A 13930-nucleotide genomic window follows, 5' to 3' on the forward strand; every position below is an offset into this window, starting at 1 on the left:
AAAAAAAAAAAAAAAAAAAAAAAAATCAGATAAGTGGATTGGTCGCATAATACAGCAATGACAAAAGCTTGAGTTTAGAAATTTGTCTGCATTGGCATTCTTTCCAACTGTGAAATTCTAGGAGCTTTTAATAGCTTTCTCTGCATTTGCTTGGAGAAGCCAGTAAAATTACTGACTGGTTCGAAAATAATTATGTGCACAGTAGGACAGGGAAACACACAACAGTTTTCCTGTTCCATCACCAATATCATTTCTGCCAAATTAGTGGTCTGTCTGTAAGTGCATACAGAACAGATTCTGAGCACTCCAAACAACATAGAAGCATGGTACAGAAGATGGGAAAATTTAAAAGGGAATGTTCCTGTGAATGTATATTAAACCATAAAAGAATTTCAAAAAGAGCAGCACCATGTAGAAAATGAATGGGGGCAGATACATTACCTAGTTCACTGCAGCCTCGACCTGTCTGGGCTCAGGTGATCCTCCTATCTCAGTCTCCCAAGTAGCTGGGACTAGAGGGATCGCTTGAGCCGGGGAGGTTGAGACTGCAATGAGCTGTGATTGTGCCATTGCCCTCCAGCATGGGTGACAGAGACCGTGTCTCAGAGAGAGAGAGACAGAGACAGAGAGACAGACAGAGACAAGTAAAAAGAAACTTCCTTTAAGTACAATTAATTGTGATCTTAATTACCTTTTACCTTTGTTCACTCCCACTTGTTTATTGTTATTATTGTTATTTCATTGTTATTGTTATTTATTTATTTATTTATTTATTTATTTATTTATTTATTTATTTTTGAGACAGGATCTCACTCTGTTGCCCAGGTTCCAAGTCCTGGGCTCAAACAATCCTCCCATCTTGGTCTCCCAAACTGCTGGGATTACAGGCATGAGCCATCATGCCCGGCCTGGTCATATTTTTGATGTGTTGATTCTTTCCAGTCCATGTTCCAGTCCAGATGCATAATGATAATAGAAGAATTGAAAACGAAGATTTTGAGACAGATCCATCTCACGAACCTGCCTTTCTTTTCTAGTGGTACAAGCCCCATTGAGTGAAGTGCTCCTAATCTCTGCTGATTTTAAATGCTGTAGAAAGCATTGTTGTATTTAACTCTGTGCACTGAAGATTTCTTATAGTCCTAGAATACAGATCAATCTAGATGTATGGTCTCAATCAATCACAAGAGGATCAATAAGCCTTTTTCCTTATTCTAATTCCCTTTTTTGAAAGGGCCTTGATTTTGCTTTTTTTGCCTTTAGAAAAAATTTTTTTTTTTTTTTTTTTTTTTTTTTTTTTTTTTTTTTTTTAATATTCAGGAGATACATGCGCTTGTTTGTTAAATGAGCATACTGCATTGTGGTGGGGAGTGGGCTGCTAGTGTACCTAATACCTACATAGTGAACATTGTATCCCACAGGGAATTTTTCATCCCTTGTCCCCCTCCCACCCTCCTCCCTTCCGGAGTCCCCGAGTGTCTATTATTTCCGTCTTTATGACCGTGCATACCCACTGTTTCGCTCCCACTTATAAGTGAGAACGTGCAATATTTGCTTTTCTGCTTTGGAGTTGGTTCACTGAGTATAATGGCCTCCAGCTCCATCCATGTTGCTGTAAAAAGCATAAAATCATTCTTATAGCTGCATCACTGGAGAATTTTAACTTTTTTATTGGTTGGTCTTTCTTTCTCTCTCTCTTATTCTCTCTCTCTCTCTTTCTTTCTTCTTGCATCTCAGATGACACAAACCAGTGTTTGTTTTTTGAGACAGGGTCTCACTCTCACCCAAACTGCAGTGCAGTGGGAATGATCCTAGCTCACTACATCCTCAGACCTCCTGCCCCAGCCTCCCCAGCCTCCTGATGATATAGGAGTTAAGAAGAAATTAGTTAGACTGATAGTGAGAGTAAGGAAGTCCTTGATAAGGTTTTCCTTTTAATGAAAAGCATCCCCAAATTATTTTATTTTCTAATAAAGAGCAGCCTGTAAAATCGAGCTGCAGACATAGACAAGCAAGCTAGAAGCTTGCAGGGGTGAATGCAGGCAGCTGTGCCAATAGGAAAAGGCCACCTGGGACTAGGAATGTTCAAAATGCTGACTTCATTTCCCCTTTTCCTTTCCAATCACTTGTGCAGTAGGGAGCAGACAATATGGCACTGCCAAGTGGAAAGTCTATTTGCATAAGAAGAAGATTAGGGTGGGTTAGCCAGCTTCCCAAAGCACTATGTAAATGTCACACCTGGTCCAACCAATCTGTGGGCCCTATGTAAATCAGACACCTCCTCCTCAAGCCTGTCTGTAAAATCCGGTGCATTCTGCCATGGGCTTGAAGTCCCATTTGGAAGCCCCTCTCTCGCAAGAGAGAGAGAGCTCGTCTCCTTTCTCTTTCTTCTGCCTATTAAACCTCTGCTTCTAAACCCACTTCTTGTGCTTATTGGGTTTTTCCTTGGTGAGACAACCAACCCCAGGTATTTACCCCAGACAACGACATGGCTTCACCAATTGGGCTGGGTGTGAAGCCTGGGCCACCCACCCTGCCCGGATTTTATTTTTTAAAGAAGTGGGCTCACCCTCCTCATGTTGTTGTTCAGGCTGGTCTCCTGGCCTATTTTATTTTATTTATTTATTATTTTTATTTTTTGGCTACTGCTAATAGCTGTTCTATGTAGGAGAAATCTGTCCTAACAAGGATAATCCTTGGAAATTTCCCATTCAAATCCAGCATTTGGTTGTCAAATAATTATCTCTTGTAAAAGGGAAAAGATTAAAAAATAAAGACAAAGATAAAAATATTAAAAGAAGAAGAAGAAAAGAATGGAACATATTCTACAAGGAAAGCCATGCCTAAAAGAAAAAAAAAAAGCAGCTGTTCATCAAGATGCAATACTGATAGATACCGGAGGCAGACAAATGCCTATGCAGATAAGAAAGAGTCCCTGGAGAATCTCTGCTCCACAAGTGTTTATGCCAGATGTTTTTGTGCAGATAAGGGAACCTGCACAGGGTCTTTCCTGGGCATGCCCACAAGGGACTGGAAGCCCAGACGCACTGGCAGAATGGGGTGGAGCCACCAGGAATTCACGCCTAACGCGTGGGAGGAGCCTGACCTTTTCAACTCACGTGTTGTGGCCTGGCATTCAGTTTGTGAGGTGGAATGCGTGCATGACCCCTCTTTTTGTTCAAAGCTTTCCTTTCACTTAATAAATTCTGGCCTCCTCACCTTTCAACATGTCTGCATGCCTAATTTTTCCTGGTTGTGAGACAAGAACCTGGATTTAGCCGAACTAAGGAACAAAAAATCCTGCATCAACTTTCAAAATATAATTAAGAATTGGGGCTCTCTCTACCCCCGACACCTCAGGGCTCCCCCCGCCTGCCAGTGGCTGGCCAGGCTGCCCAATCCCAGTTGCTTCCCACGCTCTCCCGCGGACCCCGGCTCCGGCCACCTCTCTCCCTCCCTTCCGTTTAATTCTGCTTCCGGACGTTGCTATAATGTTGAAGACTCAGCCGCCATAAGAGCTCTCCAAGCCCCAGCAGCCGCCCCCATGCAGCAGGCCATGCCTCCTCTGCAGCTCCACCCGGGCCTCCAGCGGCCTCCTCCCCCTGCCTGGGGCCTTCGGCTGCCAGAAGCAGGCTCCGCTGGGAAGCCGAAAGCATCTTGGAGACGCAGCTACCTCCGCAGCAGCAGCACCAGGAGAGGCCGGGGGCCGCTGCCACTGGCAGCGCCAGGGGACAGAGCACAGGAAAGGGACCCCCACAGTCACCTGTGTTTGAAGGCGTCTACAACAATTCCAGAATGCTGCATTTCCTTACAGCTGTTGTGGGCTCCACTTGTGATGTAAAGATGAAAAATGGCACCACCTATGAGGGTATCTTCAAGAGGCTGAGCTCAAATTTTGAACTAGCAGTGGATGTTGTACACCAGAAAGCATCTGAGCCAGCAGGTGGCCCTTGTCGGGAGGACATTGTAGACACCATGGTGTTTAAGCCAAGTGATGTCATGCTTGTTCACTTCTGAAATGCTGACTTCAACTACGCTGCTAAAGACAAATTCACCGATTCAGCCATCACCATGAACTAGAAGGGAATGGGGAACACAAAGAGAAGGTGCTTCAGCGCTGGGAGGGAGGTGACAGCAACAGCGACAACTACGACCTCGAGTCCGATATGTCCAATGGATGGGACCCCAACGAAATGTTCAAGTTCAACGAGGAGAACTACGGTGTGAAGACCACCTATGATAGCAGTCTTTTTTCTTATACGGTGCCCTTAGAAAATGACAACTCGGAAGAGTTTCAGTAGCGAGAGCTGCGTGCGGCGCAGTTGGCACGAGAGATTGAATCAAGCCCTCAGTACCGCCTGCGGATCGCTATGGAGAGTGACAATGGGCCACTGGAGTGGAGAAGCACAGGTGGCCCAATGGCAGGATTCGGGGCAGGAGAGCCCCAGCTTGGCATCCAGGAAGGTAAAGTATATCATCCCTCTGCCTCAACGAGTCCAGGAAGGTCCCCAGGGAGGAGTTTGATGCAGCAGCTCTCGGTGCGGTAGGCCTGGCCTTAGCTCTTTGCCAGCTTGTGGCCCTCACCATCTGGACAATAGCAACCCTGGCCCAGGTTCTGAGGCCCGTGGTATCAATGGAGGCCCTTCCTGCATGTCCGCAAAGGCACAGAGGCCTCTGAGAGGTGCCAAGACCCTGTCTTCGCCCAGTAATAGGCCTTCTGGAGAAACTTCTGTTCCTCTTCCTGCAGTGGGCCGGATGTATCCCCTGAGTTCTCCCAAGTCTGCTGCCCCGCCCCAATCTCAGCTTCCTGTCCTGAGCCTCCCATTGGCTTGGCAGTGCCAACGTCTTCAGCCTCCATACCTGTGACCTCATCAGTCTCAGATCCTGGAATGGGCTCCATTTCCTCAGTTTCTCCAAAGATCTCCCTGGCCCCCACAGATGTAAAAGAACTCTCTACCAAGGAACCTGAGAGAACCCTGGAGCTCCAGTAGCTGGCTCAGATAGCTGGGAAAGTCCCTGGTCTTCAGAATGAACAGAAACTATTCCAACTGAAAGAACTCAGAAAGTTTGGGGCCCAGTTTAAGCTTCAGCCCAATAGTTCCCCTGAGAACAGCCTGGATCCTTTTCCTCCCTGGATCTTAAAGGAGGAGGCCAAAGGAAAGGAGAAGGAGGTTGATGGTTTGCTGACTTCAGATCCCATGGGGTCCCCCGTCTCCTCCAAGACAGAGTCCGTATGGGATAAGGAGGACAAACCACCCCTGGCACCAGCAGGAGGCACTGAGGGGCCAGAACAGCCCCCACCACCTTGCCCAAGCCAAACCGGCAGCCCCACTGGTTGGGCTCATCAAAGGAGAGGACAAGGATGAGGGCCCTATTGCTGAACAAGTAAAGAAATCAACATTGAACCCCAATACCAAGGAGTTCAGTCCCACAAAGTCTCTGCTGTCTGTGAATAAATCCACCAGTGCCCCAACTTCTCCAGGGCCTCGGACTCATTCAACTCCCTCCATCCCAGTACTGACAGCAGGCCAGAGTGGGCAGAGTGGACAGCCCCCAGGACATCTCCTACATACCTCAGATCCACATGAGACCAGCTGTGCAGGCATCTCAGATGTATTCGTATCCTGTATCCAATTCAATGTCTGGGCAGCAGGGCAAGTACTGGAGAGCAAAATGCTCCCTGTGCCCATAGCTCTGGAACCAATACCAGCCAGCCTCAGCCCCACCTTGATGGCTGCTGGCCTGCCTTTGGTGGCTGCCACGCCCTATTCTTCCTACATCTCCTACAACACTCAGCAGTTCCCAGGCCCACCTGCCATGATGTAGCCCATGACCCACTACCCCTCACAGCCGGTGTCTGCCCCTTTGCTTCAAAGCAACCCACGCATGCTGACGTCGGGCAGACATTCCCCAGGACGTTGTGTCATCCTCCACCCCTCAGTACCCTTCTGTGGAGCAGCCCACCCCTCAAGCCCTTTATGTCACTGTTCATCAGGCCTACCACACTATACCACACAGCTTCATGCCCACCAGCTGCAGCCGGCTACCATGCCTACTGGGAACCAGCCTGCAGCCCCCAGTCCTGTCCAGCATCAGGCGGGAGTGGCTCCACACCTGGGCAGTGGGCAGCCAACAGTAGAATCTGTACCACCCAGGGGCCCTGGCCGGCATGCTGCCCCCTCTGCCTCCAGGACCTTCTGCCCAGTCCCTTCAGAGCAGCTTCCCCCAGCCAGCCACTGTGTATGCCATCCACCACCAGCATCTGCCCCACGGCTTCACCAACATGGCCCATGTTCCCCAGGCTCATGTTCAAACTGGAATCACCGCAGCCCCGCCCCCTCACCCTGGGGCTCCCCATCCACCCCAGGTGATGCTGCTGCACCCACCCCAGAGTCATGGGAGGTCACCCCCAAAGTGCAATGCCCCAGAGTGGGGTGCTTGCATTCTCGGCTTCCACACCCTCACCCTACCCCTACATCAGACACCCCCAAGCTCTCACTGACCCCGACTGTCTCCTGACTTACCAGAGTTCAATCTTACCCCTCCCAGCAGCTCCCCTTCCACCCCCACCAGGGAACTGAAGGTTTTCCTGGCCCCGACCTGAGATCTCCATGAGTGGAGGGAAGAGTGATCTATGTCTCTTCTCCCAGCAGCTCGGACCACTCCCAGTTCCCCATCCCCCCTTTCCCCAGGGGAACTGGGGAATTACTGCCAAGCACCTTGAATGGGAAGGGCCTCACAGAGGGCAGCGCCAGGGTCCAGCAGGGGTGGGGGGTTCCTGCTCTGTCCCTGCCTGTCCCCACCCAGTATTGCCCTCCCATCCTCTCATCTACTCCCCTGCTGGACACAGAAGATCTTTTATTTTCTGTTATTTATAACCTCTGACTTAGGCCCCCTGTTCTTTATTTCCCATTAACTTGAGTGACCTGTGTGAGAGACAGATGGATGCCCCATGAGGATGGCTGGACAAGAACTTTTACTTTTTATTACATAAAATATAAATAAATAAATAAATATTTAAATAATTGTGAAAGTCAGCCAACTCTTATGGCCTACTTCGTCTCAATAGCTTATAACCTATTCCCATAATATACTTTTTCATATGTACAATTGTCTTTTTAGTTTTTTGTTCACGATTTTAAATTGTGAGCATTACTTTTTATAATTTGCTAATTTATACCTCTATTTCCAATATGGGAATTATGTCAAGACTTAGAGTTACAATTTGTTTTATACATTTTTCACAAATCTGACTTCACAAAAGTATGTTATTGCAACACTGTTTTGTGTTTAAGCATTGTGTGTGTGTGCATGAAAACATTGAAACTTCCTCAATAAGTGAAGAGATGTCCTTTCTGTATGTCTGCATTTGCGATATACATTTTACTTTTTGACCTATTTCTTTACGAATACGGTTTATCTACTCATAACTCTTATACCTGTGCAGCTGTCATTAGTATAACTGAGTGCTTATACTTGTAAAAATGTATATGTCATTATTGCCTATTTTATTGTATTAAGTAGCCTATAAAATGTTCTGTAGATATAATGTTTCTCAAACAAATCTGTTTTAAAAAATGTAAACAAATGTCTTCATTTTTTAAAATTATTTTTTCCAGAATTACATTTTTGGAACTATGTCTTTTGTCTTTTGGATTATGGCCCAAGCCCAAGCAAGAGAATGCTTCAAGTCTTTCTATCACCTAATCTTGGAAGCCACAAACAACCACTTTTGTCATGATACCAGCCACTCACCTACATGAACGGGCAAATCTTTGCGTTTTCTTTATTCTAGCTGCAACCTTCTTCCAGGGACCATATCTGAATTTTTAGACTCTGGCCGTGCACAGAATGGTAAGTGCCCACAGGTGAATGAAGGCTGTAGATTCTCAATGTCAATTCATTATTCCTTCTAGGCGTTCATCTCTTGCCTGTTTTGATTCCAGTCCACTTCTACAGTGTGTCTATGTTTCCCAAGCACCACCAGATAGAGGGAGATGTCACTCTGCCCTTTGTAAGCTTTTTTTCTAGCTCCTTAGGGAAAACTGTAATGAATTTGAGTTATGTTCAATGTCCACTTTTGTCACTCAGTACTAGGCAACTACTGAAAGCATTTGGATTTTTTTTTTTTCCCTAAGGAGCAAGTTTCTCGCTATACCAAACCCAGGTCGTTAGCCAGAACTGGCAAATATCTCCAGAGAAGAGAGTCAAAAATAGTACACCAGATAAGTTAGTTGTGTTATATAGTCTTACAATGAAATACCATACAGCAGTAAGAATGATAGAATCATTGCTTCTAGCAACAACATGTATGAATCTTAAAACATCAAGTGAAAAAAGCCAGACACAAAATATTCATCTTCTATGATTCTATTTATATGCCTTTTGAAATCAGACATGGTTAATTTATTGTCTAGAAATCAGGACAGTGATTACTTTGGAAGGGTGAGTAGTGAGTGGTACAGGAAGAAGCAAGCTTTCAGAGTCCTGATAGTGTTCTATTTCTTGATCTAGCATGCCAGTTACATAAACATGTTCAACTTTTAAAAATTCATTGAGTTGGACACTTATGAATTTTATACATTTCTGTATACATTTATACTTAAACAACTTTACATTTAAAAACCTAAAATATAAGAATTATTTTTCATTATTGGTATTTCTGTTTACATTTAAATATCTCAAATAGTATCATAGTAGTATGTAATATGCTAAGTCACAGGGAAGTTTAATATACAACTGAAAACCACCACAATTTCTAGAAATACCAGGGCTTATCTCAGTGTAACTGTGAGCATTTGAGCCGGTTCTGTGCCTTCCTCTTCAAGGTATCTTTCCTCTCGTGTTGGAACTGTGTTCCAGTTCATAGAGGTCAAAGTCATCACTGATCTCTTCATGGACCTCACAAAAACAGCATCTTCTGGGTCATCAAACACAGTTCTGCAAAAAAAGCAATTATGTCAGAAAAAAAGCAATCAAAAATGAAAATTTGACCAAAAGGAAATTTTCATTCAAATGCATTAATGCCATGTTTTTCTGTGTTATTTGTAGTATAGTACCACTAACAAATAATTTGCAGGCTCCACTGACAAATGACTTTCAGGCTAAGTGACATTATTTTTATTGTATAAATTGTTTACTTTATAAATAAAGTATCTGAACATATTTGGGGATCAACTATTACAGTTTAGGTCTCACATACTCATGCAGTCATGTTTTAAAACCATGTTAAATGAGATTATTAAAATATAGATATATGCATATTATTATCTTAAGTTCACTGTATTCCTAAGTTTTTATCTACATTATGCCATATTTTATAAATGTATGTGGAGATAATATTCCATACTGTATCCAAAAAAAAATCTTAAGTGAAAAAATAAAAAAAGAATGATGACTCTAAATTCATCAGTATTCATGAATTTAAAAACTCTTCTATGGACTTTTAGTGATGTGCTTGCTCTTGGAAATGTAAATTCCAATGAATATAAAATGTAAGTCTACATGATAACTGCTATGACTGAACATATTTAGATAATAGTTAAACAAGGAATGTAAAGCCCTACTTTCAGAATAGCTAATAGTTAAGGTTTAGTTTTTATTTATTTATTTTTTGAAACAGAGTCTCACTCTGTCACCCAGGCTGGAGTGCAGTGGCGTGATCTAGGCTCACTGCAACTTCTGCCTCCTGGGTTCAAGCGATTCTCCTGCCTCAGTCTCCCGAGTAGCTGGGATTATAGGTGCCTGTCACCGGGCCCGGCCAATATTTTGTATTTTTAGTAGAGGTGGGTTTTCACCATGTTGGCCAGGCTGGTCTCGAACTCCTGAACTGAGGTGATCTGCCCATCTCATCCTCCCAAAGTGCAGGGATTACAGGCATGAGCCACCGTGCCCGGCCGAGGTTTATTTTTCTAAGTATCAAATTATCTTTTTACTTATTTGGGATTTTGTTAGTAATATTAAAAGCCCAAATATATCAAATATGAATACAGAGCTTGAACTCATTCATCACAGAAAGATCTACCAATTTTTCTCATCTATTGAAGACTGAGTCATTTTTTAACTCATTAAAATCTATTTTAGGAAATGGAGATGATGTAAAGGGACAATACAATTATGATATAATCTGATAATAAATGTATAGATAAAATAATATGTATATGTAATATATAATGATATTATTTATTTGCTCTCTAATATTCTGAAAAAAAGTACATTATTAAAGTTAGTATTTTAAAATATTTATCCAGCATTTAAAACAATGGAACAATGCTATAAAGGAAAAGTATAAAACAGAGCTTTCTGTTTTCAAGTTATCCTTTACACAAATAGTTCAATCTGTCAAAATCCCTTTTATCTAACTCCAAAGCAAAGCTTTCTCTTAGATATAGTGAGTTTTGCCTTAGGTTTTGAGGCAAATTTTTTAATACAATATAAATTTCAAAACCCTGAGAATGGAAAGCTTAGTCAATTTATACTGTACCAATGGAATCCAAGTGGAAATGTTTGTAATTAATATACTGAGGCTGATATAAGATACTGAAACCTATCCCTTTTCTTCTGAAAGGCACATGCATCTATAAATGGACTAACAGTCCAAATGAGGAGAAATATTTAGGAACATTTCAACTATTTGGATTCTTGGCATTAACTGTAAAGAAACAGAATAAACAAATACTAGATCACAAGAATCTAGATCTTCCTAGCTTTGAAGCTCCAGGACTAGTCCTCAAAACCTGGATTTCTTACGGTGTCTTCCAGAGACTGTCACTGCTTTGTTGATTTCCTACCAGAAAGCCTAGTGCCCGTCCAGAGGTGGATTTTACCAGCACCTGTTGTGCCAGTAAAGCCCACAATATCAGCTCTTGCCATTCCACAAGCAGCAGCGACCACACAGCCTCTCTGCCTTAGAATTCATAGCATTGTTCCCTTCATAAGTGGCTGATGAAAGTCTCTCATGCATTTCGAATCATCCTAGGCTATCTTTTTCTACATTTTCCTCCCAGCTTTATTGAGGTATAATTGACAAATAAAAACTGTATATATTTAAGGTGTACAACTTGATGTTTTAATACAGGTATTCATTGTGAATAATCACCACAATCTTATTAACATATTAATCAGCCAGACCATTGCCATTTTTTGTGTGTATTGGTGAGAACACTTAAGATCTACCCTCTTAGCAAATTTCCAGTATATAATACAGCTAACTATCGTCACATTACATAAGATCTTCAGAATGTATTCATTTGTGTAATATAATTTAAACTTTGTACATTTTGACTAACATCTCCCCATCTCCCCTCTCCCCACAGCACCTGGCAACCACCATTTTACTCTCTGCTTCTATGAGTTTGACTATTTTAATTCCATATATAAGTGAGATCATGCAGTGTTTGTTCTTCTGTGTCTGTCTTATTTCATTCAGTATAACGCTCTCCAGTGTCATCCATATTGTCAAAAAATGACAGGATGCCCCTGTTCTCTTCTACATTTTAATTACAAAAGCACATACTTTACTTATAATGAATATAAACAATAAAGAAAATAGTGAGCAAAAAGGGAAATTTCCCTTTAACCTTTCCACTTCCTCCTACTACTATTAAGTATCACTATTAAAAGTTTTGTGTGTATGTTTCCAGCCTGTATGTCACATATGTACTCACATGTATACATGTACCTATACATAGAGATTTGTTTGTTGACAAAATTCTAATTTTGTTATTACTCATAGTACACTACTTTTTCAATGAGTGTGGTTTTTGTTTTTTGTTTTCGTTTGAGACGGAGTCTCTCTGTTCCCCGGGCTGGAGTGCAGTGGCACGATCTTGGCTCACTGCAACCTCTGCCTCACTGCAACCTCTGCCTCCTGGGTTCAAGTGATTCTCCTGCCTCAGCCTCCTGAGTAGCTGGGATTACAGGCACCTACTACCACGCCCAGCTAATTTTTGTATTTTTAATAGAGACGGGGTCTCACCATGTTGGCCAGGCTGGTCTCAAACTTCAGGTGATCTGCCCGCCTTGTCAAGGTGTTTTTAATATCCCCAAATATATTATGGATTGATTCTATAATGGAATAGATTGTATTATACAAATGTGCCATAGTCTATTTAACATTCTCCTATGAATGACCATTTAAATTGTTTCTACTACTTTTGCTATTATAAAAAATGTTGCAACATGCAGACTTATATGCATATATTTTTTCTTTGTCCATATGTGCAAGCACTTCTGTAAGGGAGAGATCAAATTTAGTTGCTGTGTCAAATGGTTTGCACATTTCGTATGTTGGTGGATACTGCCATATGGTCATCCAAGAGAGTTGAACGAGTTTACATTCCCATCAATAACATGAATTGTGCTCTTTCCCCCTCATCTTTAACAACCCTTTAAAACTTCTGCCTACTTGTTGGATGAAAATGGTATCTCATTGTTTTGATTTCCATTTATTTGATCATTAGTGAAGCTGATCATTATTTACGTTTCTTTCTTTGTACACATGTCTTGTCAATGTCATTTATTTTGTTTTCTACTGGGATTTTTAAATTGACTTGGCGATGTCCTTTAGAAATTATGGGTGTTAACTTTTGCCTATTATATATGTTATAAAGACTTCCTCCAATCTTGCATTTTAATTTTCTTTCTATATGATGCTTTTTATTTTTAATTATTATGGATACATGCTATTTGTACATATTTATGGGATACGTGTAATTGTTTTTCATTTTTATGTAGTTAAATCTGTCAACATTTCTCTTTGATGGTCTCTGGGTTTTGTGTGAGGCTTTGATTGGCCTTCACTTTGGGATTATGAAAGTATTTTCTTCCAGTACTTTTTTATTTTATTTACATTTAGATATTCAGTCTCTCTGGAGTCTATTTTTGTATATGGTATCTCCCTTAGATAGTAGTTCTAGTTTGTCTCTTTGGCCCAGGGCTACTTCATGGCACAATTCTGGGGGTGCCTCAGTAAATGTTTTCTGTGCAAAAAATGTCCATTGAAGTTATGCAACATGGAAGCTCTGTTGACTGCTGATTTTTGCCTTCACAAATTCTTCTGCGTCTACACAACTCCCTCAATTGCTCAGCCCTATGCCAAACAATCTCTAGATCTCACATTGACCTCTAAAACCTACCCAAACCTTCATGCATAGGTAGGAGTTGGCATTTACTCTTCTGGATGTGCAATTATCTGTTTTCTCTGGATTCTGTCCTGCCTTGTCTGTACCGATGCACTGTTTGGTGAATTGCTATTTGTTAAATAGTCTGCCTGGTCTTCCTTTTTATCCTTACCCTTCTCTTTTCCTGAGTAGTACATGCCTCAGCTGCCAGGCCCAGGCTCTGCAACACTATACCCCAGCTTGGGCTCAGCACCTGGAGCTCTGTGTTGAGCAAACATGGTGGAAATCTGGCAGCTTCACTTTTGGACCACTAATGGACATTTTAAAAGCTTGTTGGTGTTTTATTTTAAATTCCCCTTAATGTCTTTCTACATCTAGATATAGGTAATTGGTGAAAAATCTGCAAATCAGTTTCCTTAATGCCAGGTAGAAGCCCAAAGTGTTTTGGTTCTGAGAATACTGGCTATCTCGCAATAAAACCCAGAGACAGTAATGAAAATTTGCACAACCCTTTTAACTATACTTATTTGATAAGGACTGTTAGATGGGATTTGAAGAAAACTTAAAATTGATCTTGCTTCTTAAGATATTAGAAATATAATTGATTTCTTTCTCAACTTTAGATTAAGGATAATAAAATCAAAATGTGGCTTTATGATTGCCTCATAAACATTTTTAAGTGTAATTTCTTTTCAATAAAATAATTCATTTTTCTCTTAGAATTACTCTAATGATTTTTTAGAAAGTCACAATAAGGTAAGATTTATAACAAAACAAATATAGAAGCTACAAAACAATATGGATAAATT

The 13930-nt window shown here is 41.7% G+C and overlaps 1 protein-coding gene and 1 pseudogene across 1 annotated transcript in view; one reads left to right on the plus strand and one right to left on the minus strand.

Annotated features, from left to right (window-relative positions):
• Positions 1–6581, plus strand: part of LOC108540074 (ataxin-2-like protein pseudogene) — a 15683-nt pseudogene extending 9102 nt beyond the window's left edge.
• A 2135-nt stretch (positions 6582–8716) lies between these two features.
• LRRC72 (leucine rich repeat containing 72) overlaps positions 8717–13930 on the minus strand; it is a 53682-nt gene continuing 48468 nt past the window's right edge. Inside the window, 3 exon segments of the mRNA XM_017889060.1 lie at positions 8717–8940; positions 9305–9348; positions 11993–12066. Coding sequence (XP_017744549.1) covers positions 8775–8940; positions 9305–9348; positions 11993–12066 — 284 coding nt within the window. The 3' untranslated portion in view covers positions 8717–8774.

Source organism: Rhinopithecus bieti, unplaced genomic scaffold (assembly GCF_001698545.2).
Source record: "Rhinopithecus bieti isolate Rb0 unplaced genomic scaffold, ASM169854v2 scaffold_16834, whole genome shotgun sequence".
In the NCBI taxonomy this organism is placed as follows: Eukaryota; Metazoa; Chordata; class Mammalia; order Primates; family Cercopithecidae; genus Rhinopithecus; species Rhinopithecus bieti.